Genomic DNA, 19597 nt, shown 5'->3' with positions numbered 1-19597 from the left:
AGAACTGGCAGTTGAGTCGAAAACAAGATTTTCACGTCACGCCTCTATCGTTTTACCAGCTATACACATTTCCCTTTTTCCCCCCTCGATCCTCGCATTGGATAATTTTTATCCTCCCAAAAATTACCGTTACAATTTCCCGTCAAATTCTCCACTCCAATTCTTTACATTTCCTTTCTCTCGAAACAGAACTTGTCCATTCCTCGCAAGTGCAAACCCAAGCAACGTTCTCCAGTAGGAATCGATGATCCATCCGGCCGGCCGGAAAAGCTTGCGGAGATTTTACAAAGCGGAAGTTACGTCGAGGCTGCTCCAGGCAGGTGTGGATAAAGTTGAGCCGCGGGGGCGATTCGAGGGGAATGAAACACAATTACCGATCGTTGAGCGAATTGATCCATCAATTCTGTGACTGTCCGTGTAACAGGCGTGAATTTAACGTATACTCCGATACTAGTGCACGCACGTGTGTGCGTATGTGTGTGTTAACCGAGCTCGAACAGACCGAGCTGTTATTTCGTCGGGTCGACAACTTCCTCTGGCGAGATGAAATGTGCCTGCTGACGTAAGTAACGCTGACGAATGTGTTTTCTAAACGTGGCCAACGTTACACACACGTGCACACGGCGAGATCCCCGGATACTCCCTATATAAACCTTCCGGCGACGGAGATTACGCGAAAACTCACGTGCTGGCGACGTACGATTCACGGAATCCCAAATTCTTTCCGCATCGATTCTCCGTGGAACGACTTCGATCTCGCTGGAAGATTTTGCAAGAGAAAATATATATATATATATATATGTATTGGCAAGTTTGCGAATCGATGGAGAGACTCGTGATGAACTAATTCCGCGAGAAGAAGAATCAGTAGTGACAGCGGCTTGTTCAACGTGGAGACTGAATAAGCTTCGAGTGAATTGTGCTCGTTCACAAGGAGTAGCTGACACTAACGTGTGTACTTATACACGCGTCCTATAAGATACTAGAGAGAGAGAGAGAGAGTTGCGTAAGAGCTCGTACAGCTTCTGAGCTCTCGAGGTCCAATTATTGTGAAACGCCTGCCTGTTCTCGGTGCACGACACGAAATAGCCTCCATAATATATAGGTCGACACTGTATATATACCTATACAGATGCGTATATGCATATACCATGGCCCCGCGATCCGTCTCAGCAGCCGGGCAAGTGCAAAATCTCATCTCCTCCTTTATTATCGTCCCGAGAAAACCATTGTAGTAAAAATCAGTGGGACATCTGATGTTTGCACGCTGGGGGAGGAGCTGAACCGGTGAATAAAATTGATTGGAAAACTGGACGCTGCAATTTTCTGCTTTTAAGCATAAAATTATCGGGGAGCTTTTTCGAAGTAGCGGTGGTCTGGCTGTATAATCAGCGATTGTAATAAGGCTCCTTTGCTGGCCCGTTGCTTCCGAGAAACTCGTCCGAGGTCTTCTCACTCCGGAGGAGCAGGAGGAGGAGTGGCCCGGCCCGAGTGGCTGCTGCGCGCTCTCCGGCCACCGGAAGTGTCGCTCATCTTCTAGTCAGCTCGCTCGGCTCCCGTTTCGTTGCCTCCAAAGACCGTTCGAATTATCAAGATTCCTCGCGCCCACCAATTCGTTCCGCGAGTCGATAACGATCGTTGTATCAATATCAGTGCGAATATCGATACTTTATCGTGCTTTGCGTCCTTCTACCACACACACTCGCAGAAGCGTCGCGATTCGTCCAAAGTTTCCGAGGCATCGATTCCATAGACCAATAACTTATCTTATTGCTGCGCCAGGACGTCCAAGCTATACGGATTCGAGCAGTGTCGGAGCGCTGGTTCGAGCCGGGAATACCGCCGCGCAACGCTATCTTCGTGTTTGCGAACCCCGTTATCTCCCCCCTCCTCCTCCCACCCCCCTTCCCCGCGCTGCTCGACAATTCTTTCCATTTTTTTGCAAACCACCGACAACTTTTCTATTCCCTTTTCGAGCCTCTCTCATTATCCATGCTTTGCTCGTTAATTTTTTCCTCCCGGTCGAAGCGATTAATCGTTTCGTCCCACATCCGGTCCGCTCCCCACACTCGCTTCCTCCAACAATGCGATTAACTCGGCTGCCAGCCGACTTCTTTTTCGCCAAGATATTTCTCGCTTTTTTCTTCCAGCAAGAAGTGGTGGAAGGGATGGGAGGAGGAGTCGAGAGTAGCAGGAAGAACTCGTCGACGGTTTATCTGAGCGTCGATATCGCCACGGACCGGAAGCCACGCAGCCGCGAACGGAATCCAAATTTTCTTTGCGACCCGTCCTCGCTCTTTTCATCTTTGCCGACTTTTTCGAAAGCCGCTTGCTTCTCGGAACTACTGCTCCCCCTATACGCTTGTATATGTATACGCGAGGAAAATATTCTTCGATGATCCCCCCTCCTCTCCAACGTTACAATAGTGAAACTGGAAAATTATTCGCCAGAGCCTTGGCTTATTATTTTTAGACTCTGCGGCTTTTTCTCCTTTATATTTTCCTACGACGGAAGTGACTATCGCTTTTTATACTTATACCATATGCAGAGGCACGCGAATAGGTTCATTGTTATAAATAAATCGAGAATCAAAGGAGCAAGAGAGCATTTATTTTTCTACGAGTCATTTGGAATTCGCGATGTTTCCTCGCGTTTCTCGGACGATTCTCCGTGCAAAGTGACGGGGGACGTTGAACTTTTGAGCGATGCTATAGAGCCAGAGCGAGCGTCCATCCACAATTCTGTCCGTCCCATCGCTATGCTCGTCGAAGCGAACTTTCATTCGGAACGCATCGCGGACTTGTCGATAAATACGATGAAGAATGACGGGCGAATCGCGCGGTGGAACGAGTCCGGGAAAATACGTGGGAATCCACGCACGCCCGGATCCCCTGCAACCTCCACCATTCTCGCAAGCAAGAAGAAGCCCTTCGACTATGTCCCTCGTTAAATATTAATCGATCAACCTCTCTTCCTCGCGACTCCTCTCCAACAGTCTCAATCTTTCTACCTACCTTCGCACGGCTTTTCACTACCCCTCCCCTCACCTCCTCTATCATTTTTCCATTCATCCGATTCTCCACTGTTTTTTTTTTCTATTTTTCACCTTCATTCTCAACAACGTCTATTCACGTGGAAATTAATTTATCAAAGGTGGAATTAAATTGCTGATTTAAGGAAAATTATTGTAATTGCAGCTCGATGTGTAGTTGTTGGTAATTTTAATTGCAGCTTTTTAGTTTAATGCGTTATTAAATTATTAGTATACGTAACGATGTTACTTTTAATTGGATGAACTATCGTTTATTGTTGTTCTCGCAATAAAAAATAGTATAGAGAATCAGCAACTTTACTATTACCTCAATTTAAAAATATTGTTGAGAGTAATTTTTAAGCGAGTCACGATTATTTCAAATGATAAAAGATATTAACTTTTTTAGTCAATAGAGTGCCAAAAGAAGCAAGCAAAATTCTAATATGGGAGGAATCGGTGCAAAATTTTCCATTCATCGATTTATCACATTTTTTCGTTATTCTTTTTCTTTGGATTGATTCTTAGACGATGATTTGCGGCAACTTGTTCCCCCGACCGATTTTAATCAGCCAAACAAGGCGCGCGCGCGTTCCTCCGAACTGCTCAAAAATGATAATAAGCATTTTATCGTGCAATAAAACACTGCCTCTGGCATTCGAGAATGGAGAATGAAGAACAATGAAGCGAGTTGCGAAATTCACTTGGCTCATTCTTCGAGAATTAATGATGCATTCATGGCGCACCTATAAAGTGGAGTGCACGGTGCGTTTCCTCGCGGTGTCTCCGACTTATTTTTCTCGGTTTTTTTCCTTTTTTAAAACGTCGCAGAATTTGCCTGGGTAAAGAAGAATTTTTTGCAAGTGGGTAGTTTAGCGCAAATATTCGCGAGTCGTCGGTTATCGAAAGGAGAGTCCCGCCTTGCGAAATTCGCAAATGGCAACTACTTGGCAAAAACATGGTCAATTTTATTGCATCGTTGCAACGCACCGGGGACCTGGCACTTTTGCTCTCCGAACACAATCTCCCGAATTCCTCCCTTCTCCCTCATTATTTTCGTCCGGTGAACCTGCGCGCGGTCTGCGGGGAGTGCTAGATTCGTCGAAAGAAGCAAAACGGAAGAAAAAGCTTGCCCGAGAGAGAGAGAGAGAGAGAGAGAGAGAGAGAGAGAGAGGAGAGTGCATATAGATAAATAGAAGTGGATAACACGGTCCAACGCGCGAGAATCTTGAAATAGAAGACTCAGTTTTTCGTCTAGGTTATATTAATAGCGGCCGCGCAGGTTTATCGAACTTTCAGCATTGGACCGTGTCGGCGTTGCAAAATTGCCGCCTCGCGCTAATCTTTTCCGTATATACCGTCCACCACCTTTAATCGCCAAATTCCTGTCGACCTTTCGCTTCCATCCAAAACCGGAAGTCAAATTGGATTCGACGTGCTTTGCACATTTCTCGATATTTATTTCTTATACCAGGTGGGGTGCGCAGTAGCTCATCCCATAGAGCACCAAATGACTTAAAGACATCTTTTAGGCGTTGTAATTATTTTCGTTCAGTTGGATTGATTTTGCAATGCGAATATTCTCTCCAGCGAGAGCGGTTAAATTCAGAGAGAGAGAGAGAGAGAGAGAGAGAGTACACGAGGACGGTGGGAGTGGTGGAGAGGGTTCGCGCTTGCTTCTCTCTTCTCCGTAAACAAGCGTCAGGCCGAAAATAGTTTTTTAGCGTACGCGCGAGAGTGCGTCCGGCTTTTCGCGAAAGCCCACCCGGCGGCAGCGGCAGCGCCAGCGCATGCGTAGGAGTACACGCGCGAAAATACACACGCCGCTTTTTCTTCCATTTGTTCAATGATTTTCGACCATTTGTTTGTTCAATCGACCTCGCTCGCTGCTCTAAGATCGATTCGCGAAAATCGCGCTTCTCTCTCTCTCTCTCTCTCTCTCTCTCTCTCTCTCTCTAAAAAAAAAAACCATAACCAAGAAGGGAGAGAGATGACGATAATTACAAGTCTGTTTGTTTTCATTTTTTCTTTTACACAATGCATAGAGAATATAATAGCTTTTCAAAGGAGCAAATTGAAGTTTCGATTCTGACGAAAAAGAGAATGGAAGGAGGGGAGGGGGACATCAAGCGTGCATTTAGGTTTAGGAGTTTAGTTGGCAGTCACGGAGACGCGAGCAGAGGGAAATACACGTACGAGGGAGATCCCTCGCACGTACTGGTAAGACGCGAGAAATGGAATGTGGACGCCATATGGCCGGGATCTCTACTCAACCACCCACTCGCTCCCTCACCGACGCGACGCTCTCGTCTAAATTCACATCGACTGCTCCTACGCGATTCTCCTGCCACACACCAGCCTGCTGTGCCCACGACACGCGCATACGCGGCAAACTCACCCACACACATACACATCGGATATAGTATATCGATCCACCGGAAGTGGCTTTCCCAATCTTGTTTTTCGCTTATTTTCGTCTAGACGAGTTTCCGAATGGAGGTTGGAGCAGAGTGTAGATGATGGAAGGCAGAGAGTGGAGGGGAAGGGATTGGTCGGAAATATAAAAAAGCCGGAAGTCGGTGGGGCTTTGGTCAATGGGCGAGCACGTGACACCACGCGTTCTATTATCGAATGGCGACTTTGGCAGCTGGCCTGGAAAAAGAACTGCTAGAGTGCGCTGGCAGCGAGCGAAGAATGGGGCCAGAGTCTAGAGGAGTGGGGGTACCAGGTTGTAGAATAGAAGAGAGGGGGAGGGTGGGATTATTCGCAAATCGGATATCTCCCAGGTATTCCCTCTTACCGGCTGCATCGCGCCGGAAATCGATGAATGAATGCGTGTATAATACACAGGGCTCGACACTGCTCCACAGAATATAAATGTATATACCTACATAAAGAAAAGTGTATCTTATCTATTGCACGGTTCTTGCTGAAGATATCAAATTTTCGATAGGACTCTTGCGTGAAAACTTAATTTTTCTTGCAATTACGGAGAAAAGAGAGAGGGGGGAGGGGAAGGGATATCTTCCCTCTCGCTCGCTCTGGAGCGTTTTTAACGGCGAACCGTGTACGGTACGATCTGCTGTAAACAACGCCCTGTAGCGATGATTGGTTGAAAGGACGAGGGTGTACAAATTATATTTGAGTGCTTCGAAGGCGAAAGAAAAGGGGGATGAAAATTAGCCGATTATTGGATTACCAATTAATTCGGCCAAGGCTCCCCACGAGGGTGAAAGAGAACCGACGCCCAAACTGGAAAACACGTACACTTATTCATCAAAGTGTATTGGTGGAGTGCGTGGGTGTCGTCTGGAGGATATCCGGTCTTGCGTGTCTCCGTGCTCTTCTTCTTCCATTTCTGGATTTCGTTTATTTCTTCATACTTCCCTCTCTCTCTCTCTCTTTTTAAATGTTTCTTCATTAATCTTCCAGATCCGAGCTGCATTCTCAGCTCGTAGATATTCTTAAAAATAAAGTTAGCAACGTGGGACAATCGAAGCTTCGCAAGCTGCGTCAGAAAAGGCGCTGCCATTTTCTAAAGCGTGAAAAGTTTTTGCCTCGAAGCACCCCACGCAACGAGACTCGCGACAGATGTTTGCAGAGTTTCGCCGTGGCCAAGTGGAACTTGCTAAGTTGACGCTCCTCTGGTAGCTTTAGCACTAGAACTATACCAAACGCGAAAATTTGGTTCCTTCGCTGCGGATCAGTCGCTATATGTCTTATTATCTCATGTGCGAGTCCAGCTCTTTACCTGTTTGAAAATGAGAAGCAAATTTTGCTTATCGAGCAGAATGAATGGTACGCGCAGCGTTAATTGCAATTATGCAAACGTTGAGGCAGGCGTTAATTGCTGTTAAAACCTGCTAACGCGAATCTAACGAATACGCTACCTAATTTATTTTCCCGTATACATCTTTCTCAGTTTTCTATTTCATATACTGTCGCGCGATTCTGACTCCATGTTATAATAAATGTACTGTCATCCATATCTATCACGCTAACGCCAATCTAACGAATATGCCACTTCATTCGGTCTCTCTCACTCTCTCTCTCTCTCTCTCTCTCTCTCTCTCTCTCTCTCTCTCTCGTGCATTCTCCTCCGTTTTGTATTTCATGCTGGTGGAATTGTAACTCCAGTATAATAAATGTACCATTCATCGGTCTATCTCAATGACGACAGCTTCCTCTGTGACCGATGATGATTCGTTGTTCCACCGTACGATAAAAAAAACGATGAAATACGATGGGAGTACGAGGACGATTTGGTCAGGGAATATGATAAATAAATTAAGAGGAGGAGGCTAATAAATCAATTAAGCCGAGAGACGCAGTCTAAATCGATTAAACCTTGGAATAGAATAACAGGACATTTATCGCTACTGAATACACACGTACAATACAATACACCGTGTGTGTATAGTATAAATATTTTAAATACGAGCCGCGCAGGAACACCTAGTAGTTTACGGCTCAATTAACGGTAGCCGTTCTCGTTAATTAAGATAAATTCGTGAAGGGCGCGAAATAATTTCTGCCTCATTAAGTCCGACTGCCGTTTGCGCTCCGAGATAGCCGATATCGGCCAGCAACAAATAATATATATCGCGTTACGACATTCAATATTGGTTAGATAAATGAACGTGTCACGTTCCCCGGGCCGACTACCGATGGCGATAGTCAGCTTCCGGTATCGCACAATTTCACTGAAAAATTTGTTCGATGGCGCTACTGTGCAGCTTTCCTCAAAGAAGAGCAAGCAATCAAATAAATATGCGGGTCAAGAAAAGCTAGAGCCATCTCCGAAAACCAAACTTCTATACTATATACACGATTCTATTTTTGTCCCACTCGTTAATTCTATCCTCGTCTCGCACCATTCATTCATTCTACTTTATCAACTTGTTCACTTGGCTACTTTCTTTCTTTCTTGCTTCGCTTCCTTGTCACAACTTTCAACCAATTCCTCTCAATTTCAACGAGAGAAGAATAGTGAGAGAGAGAGAGAGAGAGAGAGAGAGAGAGCAATTCCGCCACGAATTTGTCGTTTCATCAGCGGAAGTGGATTTTTCGTTCCCTCCACGAGTAGTTTCCAGTTTTGATTTATCGATGTGGAACTGGTTGAGGTTAGGGTCGATGTTTTCAGGCCCGTGGATAGCACGCAAGGCCCCCCTGGAAGGTCGCCCGACGGCTGTTTTCGTGTAACACGTGCACACGTACTCACACATGCAAGAGCACGCGTTGGATATCAGAAACGTAAGCTAATGAGAAAAATAAACGATGTGGTGCGTAGGAGCAAACGCGGGTCGTGACTGACTAAAAAGGAAGCGGTAATTCGTGCCTTCCAACGTTCTCGATTCATTTCCTCCGGCAAGAAATTTCCTCTCCGTTCTATTCATTTTCATCAAAGCTCAAAAGTACTTCCCCTTCTCCACCCTTTCCCCCTCCAACCTTACTCGCGTCGCGCCAACGAGCTTTTACGAGTCAGCTTCCACAATTTTCCATTCCCCGCATTTCTTTCATTTGACCAAATGCACGCTCGTAACTTCCGGTCCGAATTTTGCATTCATTGCAGCTACACTGGTACACAGTAAAAATATTGTTTTGTGTGTAGTTCAGCTATAGTGTAGTATATCAATTTTCATAACAGTACAGAGTGAAGTTAGCCAAATGGTAAAGGATTCAATTTCCCGTAATGTGTGTATAAATATATATATATATATATATATATATAGAGAGAGAGAGAGAGAGAGAGGATAAGAGGCTTCGAGATCGACCGGTCGAGCGCTTCAATTTTCCACTCGAGCCTCTACGAGAGTGGCTTGATTTTAGGCCATTTAACCGTCGGACGTAAGCTTCTGATACTTAGATATTAACTGGAATCCAGATTCTCGTGATTGCTCTTTAAACGGAACGGATTTGGCGAATTTCGTGGCGATGAAAATCCGGCAGCAGACGGTTTACTGCTTATCGCGGAAGAGTTCGTGGTCTGCTAGTTGAATTTTTCCAGTAGAACGTTAAGAATGAAAGGAGCTTATCTTATCAGTTTAATTGTTGAATGTTCAATATTGTAAATGCATATATTACGCTCCGCGGAATTTAAACACGATACTTACCGTCTCTGATGCTATATATCGGCTGATATAGTATCTGATAAAGAAGCTCGCTCGACATAATAACAACGTTGTGTAATCATGGCCTTCGTTTATATTTCACCAATCGCGCGCGACAAAATGCCACGCCAAACATTTTCTCTCACGGGAAAATACCGTCGGAGCGCTAGTGTAGGTTCTTCGGATTTGAGGTTAGGATCGAATCGATTGGTCAGTTGGGTAGGACAGTTATTTTTATCGCGGAGATTTTGCTCGTTGGCCGTGTCGGGAAATACTCGCTAGACCGGATTGCTCCGATCAGGTGGGAGAAAAATAGGCGTGCGGTTATCATGACGGGAAAACATGGACGTCATCGCGTTCCGCCGGAGCTAGCCTTTTCATTCAATGCGAACTTTCAATGATATAGCTCTTCCGCGCCCATTCATAAAAAGCTTCGTGTCGCCTGACTTGCTGACTACAATAACACCAGATGGCGCCCATTTGCGACTATCGACCGTCACCGAGCAAAAAACTCTGTCTTTTAATGATCCATCCACGGAATAGCCTCCCCACTCCAACGTATCCAACTCTATTGATGGACTCTGCGCGACGACAGGGCAACTAACGGAACTACAACGAGAGAACTCGTGAGAATTGGAAAAATTTAAGAAACCAGAGTTGCTTCGGTTAGATCGTCCAATTGTAATTCGAATAACCTACAAAACGTAATAATCGACACGAATTCCCTCGAGTGAACGCTAATTGCAAAATGATTTTGCTGAAATTGTTACGTGACATCCGCTATTATGTATGTATACGTGCTAAAATGCAACTCGGGCTCGAGCGACATATTTCTCCCGGTATAGCGAACGGGGCTCTCTCGCTCGCTAGGAGTCCGACTGCTTCAAGAATTCACGGAAATCTTCGTTCAATTCTAGATTGCTTATCGTCCAAATGCTGCAATCTCTCGGGACGATATTCGCATTTCGCTCCATGTACAGGCTCTTTGAAAAAAGAAAAAAAAAGTGTACTCACAGTTTCACCGCGGGGTACGATGTTTTCATTCAATCCGAAGCTTCAATGATAGCTTCCGCCCATTCATAAAAAGCTTCGTGCGTACCTCGGCACGATATCGCCAGATGGCGACGCTCTCCCGAGCGTAGCCGAGACTCGACGAGCCGTCCCGATCTACCACTTCGGCTCGCTTCGTCGCTGTTCGAAACTTATTCCCCCTCTCCGTCCCAGCCATTCATGGCTTCCTTCCCTTCCTGCTACCTTCTCCGCACGCGCACCAAAAGGTGCAAAAAATTCCCGATTTCCTACCAACATTATAATACTACAGACAATTTCCTCCCAAACCTTCATATTCCCTTTTACTTTGCTCCCGATGAGAATCCATTCAACTGTCCGATTGCCTTATGCCTTGTCTATATCGTGCACATGTCTCCCGTACGTAAACAATTTTGAACGGATTATAAAATGACCCGAGAGATACGTTTCACAAGCTCGTATAAATGAGAATTTCTATCTTTATTCGCGTGACGATCAAAGATGCGCCGTCTGCGAAAGAGTTGGAAGAGCGTGCGTGTTTCTCTGTGAGAGAGTGGGAGATAGAACGAAGGGGAAAGGGGAGGCGGAGTAAGAGAAAAGAGTTTGGCTTAGTTCGTTCATAAAAATATTTTATTTACGTGCTGCGAGAGTGTTGAACAACGTGTCTCTTCCCCTCCGACCCCGCTTGTCGCCATTCATGGCTTCCTTCCCACCTTCTCTCTTCCTGCTTCGGCTCTCACCCCTCTGCCCGCTTCCGTCCCCTTCCCGACCCCTCTAACCCCCTTACCAGGAGAGAAGAGGACGGAGAACGAACTTTACAGCGAATCTGTCCCTTCCCCTCCAACCGCGGCTCTACTACCCCTTCCCTCTCGCCCTGACTTCTCCCTCCCCTCCCGCTTCACCTACCCCCTCTCGCAAGCCTAAAGTCGCGCGCAGTCTGCTCATTGTCAGTTGTTAGCCAGCAGCTGCTGCATAAACTTCGGGTATTCTCGGCTCTTTCCGGACACTCCGGTCTCCGCCGTTCCTCGCCCAGTGCTCGTGCCGCTTCGGATTCCACGCTCGAGACTACTTTAATAACGGCCTCTTTATTTTATCGACCTGCAACGTGAACATATTGCAGCCACTCGCTCGCCACTCCTGTCGCTCTTTCCGCCATTTTAACGGAATCCATGCGACACTCGACGATACAATTCCGACTTGGTACTGACTCGGTAGCAAACTTTCCTGGGAAATTGTGTTTATTAGCGAGTTATATCCGGGCCCGCTCTACGTACGACGATCGGGGCCCATTCATTCCTGATCGTTCGTGCACGGAATTCCTCGGCTCGCATCGGCACTCTCCGGTGATTTTCGGACGTTCACACTCAATAAACGTACTATTTTCTGTGCCTCCCTCTCTCTTTCTACCTTACCACTGTCTGTGTGCGCCGGATATATACCCCAGGATAGGATACTTCTGCGAATCTTCCTCCTCTTCTCTTTTCTCTCCTTCGGGACTCGTACTCGAAGAAATTCCAGATTGTGCGCCATTCTCAGAAGCGAAAAGCTCCTCCAAAGGAAAAAGAGGCCTGTGAAAATCATGTAAAACGTCGGTTATACTCGGACAAAGAAAGGAAATTCTTTTGACGAGCGGATACTGAATAGAGAAGAGAAGAGAGAGAGAGAGAGAGAATCGTTGGGAATGGATGAATGAATGAATTTCCGAGAGGATACATCCATGCTACGAGGAATCGCTGAGAATTATTTTATTTTACATATCAATAGAAGCAGAACGTGCTGAAGAATTTCTAGTTGGGCAAAAAAGTGAATTGTTTTTATTGGCAAAGTGGTTGTTAGTGGTGGGAGATTTGGTGAGAATTAGTCAAGAGAGAGAGAAAGAGAGTGAGTTTTTTAAGGGGAAACTGAGAGTGTTCGGTGGAATTTGTGGTGGTGATGACACGAGGTAGAAGCAAGGCCGATTTCGTTCCAACACGAGTTGGCCCATTCATCCACACACATCGCTGATCGTTGTTCCGTAGCGTCGGCTAACATCGGCTTACTTCGGTTCAGTTCGGCCGAGCATGGCCGAGCAACCGAGACGGTCGGATCACTGACACTGCGGCCCTTCGTCTTCTTCTTCTGCTCCTCCCCCTCCTCCTCCTCCCTCTCTGCGCCTTAGGAACTTCCTTGCAATTGGAATTTCTTCGCTACACTCTTCTACCCAGCAATTCTCTCTTCGTCGATTCATGCTCTCTGATGGTTTGACACTTAGCGTGGAAAAATTACAAACAAGTGAGTTTTCCTTCCATTGAAACTTTGATTTATTGAGAAACACTCTTTGCAATAAATCTGCAAAATAATTAACAAATCTGATCCTTCTTCTACTCTAAAAGCGATAAAGTCGTTAATATAGATATAATATTAAGTTGTTAATTTGCTTGCTGCAAACTGATTTTAGTGTGTGCATGGGAGAAACGTGAAATACGATCGATCAATATCAAATTAACGCGTATATCGTTTACTCGGGCCAATATCGCCATCGCGGTCTACCATAAAAGAGACTTCCGGTCTTTTATATCCTTATCAACGCTACTTCCGACTCTCACCATGACCACTAGCTATATTAAATTATTCAGCAACAAAGCCTTGTACAATCGTTTGCCAAATTCAAACTAGTACAAGATTATCAATTCGATCCATTATAGATGAAACCACTCGATTTTTGTTTCTTTTTCAATATTTCAATTCTAAAGGCGTTACGGATCATTTACTAGGATAAATTGATATTAGAAACTCACGTGCAATTACGTTTCATGTCACTTTTAGCCTTCAAGGACTGTGCGAAGGAATTGCGTACACACTTCACTGCTTGCTGCTCTACGCGTATATTACTTAACAAAGCTAGCTCAATCTCAAAATGATAAAATGTTTAATCGTCGTGGAGAAAAAATTGACGTGGTGCTAATTTTCATCGGTGCGTGATTTTTCCTACCGACGAGCAAGAATTCCAAAACAAAACTCTTTCCCCTCCTCAGGAAAGATAAAGCGAGAAACTCCCTGCGATTTCTGACGCGAATTGGAAATTTCTCGGAAGGCATCGCCGTACACTTTTTAAACATTTACGCGTTAAAGAGAATTTATCTTCGCTTGAAAACGTATTATAAACTCGTTCGCCGTCACGATACCACGTAAGATCGAAGTCCCTTGGTGGTTTGTGGGCGCCGCGAGTGGGAAGAACCTCTCCGAAAGTGATTTTCAAGAAGAATTTTTTTTACGGACAGCTTTATGTGTGTACAATACCAAATTATTCCCTACGCTTTTCAAGACATCTTGATCAAAGCTTTAATTCCTGAATTTCAATTTCAGCCCGACTATCCACTCACGAAAATTCCTCATAAATCTCTCTCATTACGGAGAAAATTCAAATCTTAATCGTAAATTGGTGATTTTGCTCGCCGTATTTGGAGACGCGTGCCTAAAATATCGCATATGGATGAAATTCGCCCATAAGCAAGAACATTAGGTCCTCGGGCTATTCTAGCACGTTCCACATAGATTAGACATGAAAATAATCGATCGACTGAGCATGAAATATTGTGAGAATTCAAAGATGAAACGGGGAGTAATACCGACTAGATCTTGCATGGAGGGGGGATCAATAAAGTCTTTAAATTTTCCATATTACAAAAAAAGTGGAGAACAATCCAGATATGTTTATATATATATATATATATATATATATATATATATATATTCATAGATTAAGTTTTTTAGTTGTGTCGTTTGGATATACAAGGAGGAGAGGTTGGTAGTTTTGAAAGAGGCGAGTCGGTTCGGTTCCTCTTTGGAAATGTGGGCGCTCCCCGTCCGAGAGTGGGTTGATATGCCCACTGGATCGAGAGAGAACCCATTGCAGAGAGTTCGGCGCCCACTCGCCTTCGCCCACATTGGAATCTTTCCGTCTCTCCTCCTCCACCTCCTACGAACAACCGACGGACTTACGTGGGTCGCGTGCGCGCGCGCACCCACCGGCTTTGAAGATAGAAAAATTGCTCCTCCAAAAGTTTCGAGTGGATGAAGCGCCTTTTTGGAGGAAACTTACGGGGGGAGGGAATAAGCGAGACTTTGCAAGATGAGCTACTGTAAATTCTTTACTAAGTCTTTGGATTTTTTTATTGTTTCAGGTGGGGATGAAGCGCGTGTTGCGAGGGCTCGAGGAAGCGGACGCGGAGCACTTTCGAGCATCCTCGCTAATGGAACGTCCTCGTCGAGAGCGGCGGCACCTCCTCGCGCGGGCTGGGCAGTGCGGACAAGAAGCGAGACGTCACCGTCGACATCCAGCGCATCCCCAAGGACAGCAGCAGTATCATCGGCAGGAAGCTCGGAATTCAGGGTTGGATCGTCGGGGAACTCGAGCGACACCGAGGGACGATGGGCTAACGTCGAGCGAGGACCCACGACTTGGTCGGACCATCGTTCCTCGAGTTCGCCCTTACCACCATCGGCAACAAACGTGCCACACCCTGCAGTCTTCTCACCGAGGATCCGGCCAGCACCATCTACGAGAGCTCGCCGCCACCAGGAGGACCTGGAGGAGAAGAAGAAGGAGGATCATCATTCTCCCGGTGGCCCGAGCGACCGTCTGGAACTGAGAGGTTGGCCCATGTCTCAGTCCAATGGGATTGCGCCGCTCTCACGGCACTCGTCCTTCGCGCGCCACGACCACCTCAACAATGCTGCAATAGCTAACGACAGCTCTTTCGACGCTAGGAACGCTGTTATAATAGCACCGAGAGTCCACGACCACAATCGACCCTTTCCTCCACCGCGTCTACCCCTCAACCAGATGACTAGCATACCCGCGTCTATGCCACCACCACCACCACCACCTCCTCCGCCACCACCATCATCGTCAACTCTAACCTCCACGAGCAGAAGTAGCGGCTCAACCGTCACTCGAGTGGCGCCGGTCACGGCGCCCCTAACCTCCTTATCCAGCTCCTTCCGGAGCAGACCTTCCATCAGGAGGCAGCAGAATAGCGAAACGACCGTGAGCAACGTTGGAAGAACCGCGACGGATCTCTCATCGCCACCGAGAAGCCCCGTCGGCGAGGTCAGCCTGACCGTTCCTAGACCTGACGGCGAGAGGATCGTTAACGAATACGTGGAGACACCGTTCAAGCATTGCTGCGCCCAGGAACGCAGACTGAACGGCACTGATGCCAAACGCAACGACTGCTTGAAGATCGACAGGAGGCACCGGCACAAGGACCTTCTCACCTCGTCCAATCTCGCTGCTACTCACAGGAGGCACAACAACAACGCAAGGACCGAGACATTCAGGCCCATTGGATCTTCCAATTCAATCTTGCTACCATCTCCAACGACTGTTACCTCGAACAGGGCCATCGCTAATACGGCCGTCACGAAACAACCTGTATCTTTTACCAAGGAGCCCGCGAACACTCTTGGTTCCAGGCCCTACGACCCTGCCGGCCTCTCGATCATGTGCGATTTTTGCGGCAGATGCCGGTGCGAATCTTGCAGGGAACCTCCGCCTTTACCGAGCAAATGGCTGTGCAACAACACTTGCTTCTGCTCGGCGGAGACGGTACTCGATTACGCATCGTGCCTCTGCTGCGTCAAGGGTCTCTTCTATCATTGCGGGGACGGAAGTAGCGGAGGAGGAGGAGTCGACGGAGAAGCTGCGGGTAGCTGTGCCGACGAGCCCTGCAGTTGCACCGGTAACAAAAAGGCAACGAGGTGGGCTTGTCTAAGCGCCCTCGCTCTCGTTCTACCCTGCCTCCTCTGCTATTGGCCCTTCAAGGGATGCGTCGCTCTCTGCGAGACCTGTTATGCCAGATACGCGGCTCAGGGATGCCGCTGCAATCCCGGATCCGCCTCGTCCAGGCACCATCCGAACCAAGCGGACATCCGGGACTCCAGGGATCCCGAGAAGAGACTCCTCGATCCCGTAACACCCGAGCTCTGAGCAGAGCTTGCGCTTCCAGTGATCGTTAGTGCCCGTTAACGAACTACTCCGAGGTCTTTTGATTCTCAAATAGGAGCAAAGTGCATCGCATCAAGTACAAGAATTGCATTTAGTCGTGAAACGATATCGATTTTTGACGAACAGCCAGTTTGAGAAAGAAACGTCCGAAGTCGCGCGAGTGCTTATTTATTATTGCTATATATATATATATACATATATATATACTTCTATGCGCATTTCGAGGTACGCTTAAAGGTCTTTTTCGTGCACCCGCGGTGCGTGCTCGCAGACATACCACTTACGCATATCCAGTTTTCTTCTGTACGTACTCTGGATGCGAATAGTGTCCGCACAAACACAGAGTAAACATTCATGTATATTATATATGTGTATGTACCCAAACCGAGATTAATCCTAATCAACAGGAAAAATTTAAGGGGAAAAAGGGTTATTAAGAGACACTGCTAAATTTTGTTTAGTTTTGCCAACCCTTAATTTAAGACTTACCGGGGATTAAAAATTCTTTGATTTAAGGCTTTTGATCAGTCGAGCAATCGGCTCGCTCGTAAAAAACCTTGAGATGATTGAAATGAAATAAAGAGTTCTTCATATTTTTTTTTCTTTTCTTAAAATTCCTCCTGCTCCTTTTAAATTTTTCGGATTTACCAGGATTAATCTCGGAACTTATACATATATAGATAGATATTGTATATTACGTTTGTATAAATGAAACAAACTTTTTTACGGTTAATTTATTCGCGGATGTATCGCAAGTAGAGAGGTAGAATTTCGGAGGCGAGAAACGTGTTAGGATGTTGAAATCGACCAAACACCGTCGTGACGTTGATTTATAAGAAATACAGAAAGAATCTAGAGAGGTTTAAAACGAAAAATTATTAAAGATGGAGAAATTAATAGGTCTGATAAATAAGAAGCTGCTGCAGATCGCTCAGCAGAAAAATGTTCGTTTCATTAAATCGTTTCTCCGTCTTTGGTAATACTGTACGATAATAATTCAAAGCTACATCAAACTCTGTAATTCCTTCAATTGTAGTAAAATCTTAGAGTTTCCTGTGCCTTGAATCTCGTTTTAACAATCGAAATAATATATGTATGGTTATGTGTAACATATTGCCTAAGTGGATTTTGTAGTATTCGAGATTCAGCAACGTTCCTCGCCTCCGATCTCACGATGGAACACGCAATTATAATCGAGCAGCGATCTGCGATGTGCGAATGGAACTCGCATTTACGATTAACGCAGGGCTCGTCTAAACGTCCCCTTTTTCGGCCGTGTACTAGTCAACAGCGGGACTCAGTACATTAAGGGAGGAAGGCGGGAACGTGATCTTCGACCGGAAGATACAATTTCTCTAGTATTTTACAATTTTATTCCAATCGTAGTTCACATTCTTTTGTTTCGAAGATCATTGTCGCCCCGAAACCTTAAAAATTATTAGGACTTACTGTAGCAAGATACTACCTACCTTCCTGTTCGTACAAGACCGCAGTTTTCCATATGCAATCAATCAGCAGTTAAGCGAACGCTGGAGAAAAAAAAAGCTCTGTGCATACCTTTACGCCTGCGTGTGCGTCTTTGAAGTAGAATATTGCGCGAGTATGCGTGCGCATAAGTGAGTTGCGTGAGAGAGCGTGCAAGGGAGTAAAAGAGAGAGAGAGAGAAGGGGAGAAATGAGTGCGTATCCGAGAAAGAGAAGGAGAAGGCAGGAAAGAAATGTTATAGCCTGGAAAGTTTTGAAAACATAGAGCGTCCTCAATTTTATAATTTCTTCTCCAGTATTATCTAGTCGTGCGAGCGCTTAACGTTTTTTCTATGAACGGTACGGAGAACACGCGCGTCAACCGGTAGTTCTTCGGTTGGCCCAACGAGAAGGGACCCGCTTGAGAAACAGAGAATTCCATTGGTTAAAAATTCGACATGAAGCCCGAAATGCGAGATTCTCTAAAGTAAGTGACCGAACGCTTATTTCCAGTCGGCTATTTTGCCATTTTATGCTTGTCATTATTATCTATCCACTCCGTACGATTCTCCTTAAATTATTATTATTATTATGGGAATAATGGTAACGCGAAGTGCACAATTCTACTCAACTTTCTGGCTTCACTGACCTACTGTGTTCTGGAATAGCTCCTATCTCGATACGAATTCATTTTTTAACTACGTAACGCGGTTGCGTACGTAACAGGGATGAACATTTCTGAGTGAGGGCACGAGGTTACAGGATACTGCGGAGAATACCTCCGACCGGAAATCGCTCGCCTTCTCCACGAAGGAGAGACTTTCAGCAGCTCATGAAGGAAAAATGACCGCTTCCTCACTGGTAGCTTCCTGTTACGTGCGATATACTGATTACTAAGCTATCCTAAACCAAATCTTATCAAATCGACTCTTATTGTATTATGATGTATTTCAGCGTCTCTATTTCGTTGAGCGAAAACTGTTATTTTATCAATCTTGCCAGCGCGAGCGGTGAGAAGCAACAAAAATTTATAAACGCGTTTTTTCGTCGGGACAACAAGGAGAAAATTTCTCTAGCGTGGGATGGGAGGGGGGAGGGGGTACACGAAAAAGATCAATTGGGTCCGTAAAAATTCGTAATTGTATGTGCGATGTGCGTGTGCGTGCGTGCGTGCGTGCGTGCGTGTGACTCGCCAAGCGAAAGAAAACGAAGTTTTCATTAACTTTAAGCCTATAAACTCTGTATATGTCTTGTAAATATATACATACACGCATATATATATATAAATATATATATTTATTATATATATTATACATATATAATAAATATATTAGATATAATGGATATATATATATATAAACAAATCATACATACGTATATACATATTCGTCTATTTGTACATTAACAGCCAAATATTAACAATAATATTATCCTTCTATCAAGATACGCACGTTGTACTTCTTTCTACATACATTCCTAGTTTCAAAATTGATATAGATTATAATGAGGAAAGACACATTTCACATCGCATGAATAAGTCGTAAAAGTTTAAATAATAATAATAACTATTTGATTTTTTCATTACTTATCGTCGTTGTGGTCGGTGATAAAAAGAGATTAAAGTTTTTTTAAAGAAGCCATTTATACCGTCCATAGCAGCAATATGGCGTTAGTTAGATAGAGACATCCTGTTGCCTCGTTACTTCCTCATCTGTGACTCCGCGCGTATAAACGGATATTCAATTATCTGATTCTACAATAGCTGGACGCCGACGACCATCTGTAAATTCCATTAGCTCTGCCTGATGTATAAGTCCAGCGTGGAAGTGCAGGATGTACCGAGATTTACTGTCATGAATCGTTCGAATTAAATCTAGCGGGATATGAGGCATTCATGAAACTCATTGAGACGTTCGAGAGAATCATTAATGAGATTTGTTTTTCGAGTCAATAACAGGAAACGCATTCTAGCAT

At 45.3% G+C, this 19597-nt stretch overlaps 1 protein-coding gene across 1 annotated transcript; it reads left to right on the top strand.

Annotated features, from left to right (window-relative positions):
• Positions 1-11125: 11125 nt before the first annotated feature.
• On the top strand, positions 11126-19060 carry LOC136773058 (protein sprouty-like). The gene is made up of 2 exons (XM_066726418.1): positions 11126-12442; positions 14335-19060. The coding sequence occupies exons 1-2, from the start codon at positions 12397-12399 to the stop codon at positions 16140-16142; spliced, it is 1854 nt and encodes a 617-aa protein (XP_066582515.1). The 5' UTR covers positions 11126-12396; the 3' UTR covers positions 16143-19060.
• The last annotated feature ends 537 nt before the right edge of the window (positions 19061-19597 follow it).

This window comes from Prorops nasuta, unplaced genomic scaffold, assembly GCF_024137725.1.
Source record: "Prorops nasuta isolate Cenicafe-Biocafe unplaced genomic scaffold, Cenicafe_Pnas_1.2 PNAS00004, whole genome shotgun sequence".
Taxonomy (NCBI): domain Eukaryota; kingdom Metazoa; phylum Arthropoda; class Insecta; order Hymenoptera; family Bethylidae; genus Prorops; species Prorops nasuta.
Note: the sequence above shows the minus strand (reverse complement) of the source record. Positions and strands in the feature narration are given on the sequence as shown.

Bases quoted from the DNA above. Each gene is read 5' to 3' on its own strand.
- LOC136773058 (XM_066726418.1), top strand. From the start codon at position 12,397: ATGCTCTCTGATGGTTTGACACTTAGCGTGGAAAAATTACAAACAA. The intron at 12,443-14,334 runs GTGAGTTTTCCT...TTATTGTTTCAG, and splicing joins CGTGGAAAAATTACAAACAA to GTGGGGATGAAGCGCGTGTT.